This window comes from Lutra lutra, chromosome 11 (assembly GCF_902655055.1).
Source record: "Lutra lutra chromosome 11, mLutLut1.2, whole genome shotgun sequence".
In the NCBI taxonomy this organism is placed as follows: Eukaryota; Metazoa; Chordata; class Mammalia; order Carnivora; family Mustelidae; genus Lutra; species Lutra lutra.
This window is the reverse complement of record NC_062288.1, coordinates 97825935-97827547: the sequence shown is the minus strand read 5'-3', so window position 1 is coordinate 97827547 and position 1613 is coordinate 97825935. Positions and strand designations below refer to the sequence as shown.

The following is a 1613-nucleotide window of genomic DNA, read 5'->3' as shown; positions in this document are numbered from 1 at the left end:
ACTGCTACTTCTGTCTCAGTCAGGAAGCCATCTCAGATCTGTTGGCCCACAACACTTAAAGCTTGCTAGATCCCAAAAAAATCTAACTCAGATGCCACCAACCCACTCACCCACTCTATTCCATTAGGGATTTACTCACAGTGTCAGAAACCTTATCTTAGGTCTCAGCCAAAGAGAGTTCTCTCTACAAGGGGTATGCCTTTAGACTACAGACCACATGTGCCGATACAGACCTCACAACACAGCCAAGAACCTGTAGTTGGTGTGGATATGGTGATAGGATACCAATATGAGTACTATGAGATCAGGCATTAAAGAAGAAAGGACCAAGGATGGGAGAGCAGGCACCAAATCAAACCATGTCTTCTTAATAATTTGTAAGTCCTAGTCCAATTGGATAGCTTGGCAATAGGCCAGTTTCTTCAGAGCCTCTTTGACCTCTCTGTTCCTTAGGCAATAAATGAAAGGGTTGAGAGCAGGGGTGACAATGGCATAGAAGATGGAAATCACTTTGTTCATGTTGAAGGCATGGATGGCTCGGGGCCTGGCATACATGAAAATCGTGGCTGAATAGAAGATGGTGACCACCACGAAGTGGGAGGCACAAGTAGAGAACGCTTTCTGCTTTCCGGTAGGCATGCGCAGAACAGTGGCCAGGATGCATCCATAGGAGAGGACAGTGATAGAGAGGGGCAAGAGAAAGATGACCAGTGCCAAGATGAAGTCCACCAGCTCAGCTACAGACATGTCTGTGCAGGAGAGGTTAAGGACTGGAGAGATGTCACAGAAGAAGTGATTGATGACATTGGGGCCACAGAAGCTGAGGCGAGAGATAAAGTAGATCTTAGCCAAAGAGATGCCAAAGCCAATGGCCCAGGATCCAAAAGCCAAGCGCAAGCAAAGCCCATGGCTCATAATGGTGGGGTAGTGAAGTGGACGGCATATGGCCACATAACGGTCATAGGCCATGGCAGCCAGGAGCACACATTCTGTGCACATGAGGGCAATGAAGAAGTAAAGTTGTATCATGCAGTGAGTGAAGGAGATACTGTTGTTCACAGACCAAAAACTGCATAGCAACTTAGGCACAGTCACAGAGATATACCAGGTCTCCAAGAAAGACAGGTTGGCCAGGAAGAAGTACATAGGCTTATGCAGTGGCTGATTCTGCTGCACCAGCAGGATGATGACCACATTTTCAATCACTGTCAGAATATAGGCCATGAGGAACATCAGGAACATTGCTAACCGCATGCCCCAGTTCCCAGGGAACCCCACCAGAATGAACTTGGTGACCTGGGTCTGGTTCTCCACTTCCATACTGGAGATACAGCACTTAGCTCTCCTGGGGAGAAAAATATCACTTGGTCAGAGTCCATGGTTCAGTTTGAATCTTCCATCCTTTGCCTTCTCTGACTAGCAATAATAATAACATATCATTTATTCATAACATAACATTTTATAGACTAGACCATACACTGGGTACAGTATGCAGTAATGTAATTTAATTCTTTTTTTTTAAAAGATTTTATTTATTTATTTATTTGACAGAGATCACAAGTAGGCAGAGAGGCAGGCAGAGAGAGAGAGAGGAGGAAGCAGGCTCCCCATTG

General features: G+C 45.6%; 1 protein-coding gene across 1 annotated transcript; it reads right to left on the bottom strand.

Annotated features, from left to right (window-relative positions):
* Positions 1-384: 384 nt before the first annotated feature.
* LOC125081207 (olfactory receptor 6B1) lies at positions 385-1320 on the bottom strand. The gene has a single exon (XM_047695750.1). The coding sequence runs from the start codon at positions 1318-1320 to the stop codon at positions 385-387; it is 936 nt and encodes a 311-aa protein (XP_047551706.1).
* Positions 1321-1613: the final 293 nt, after the last annotated feature.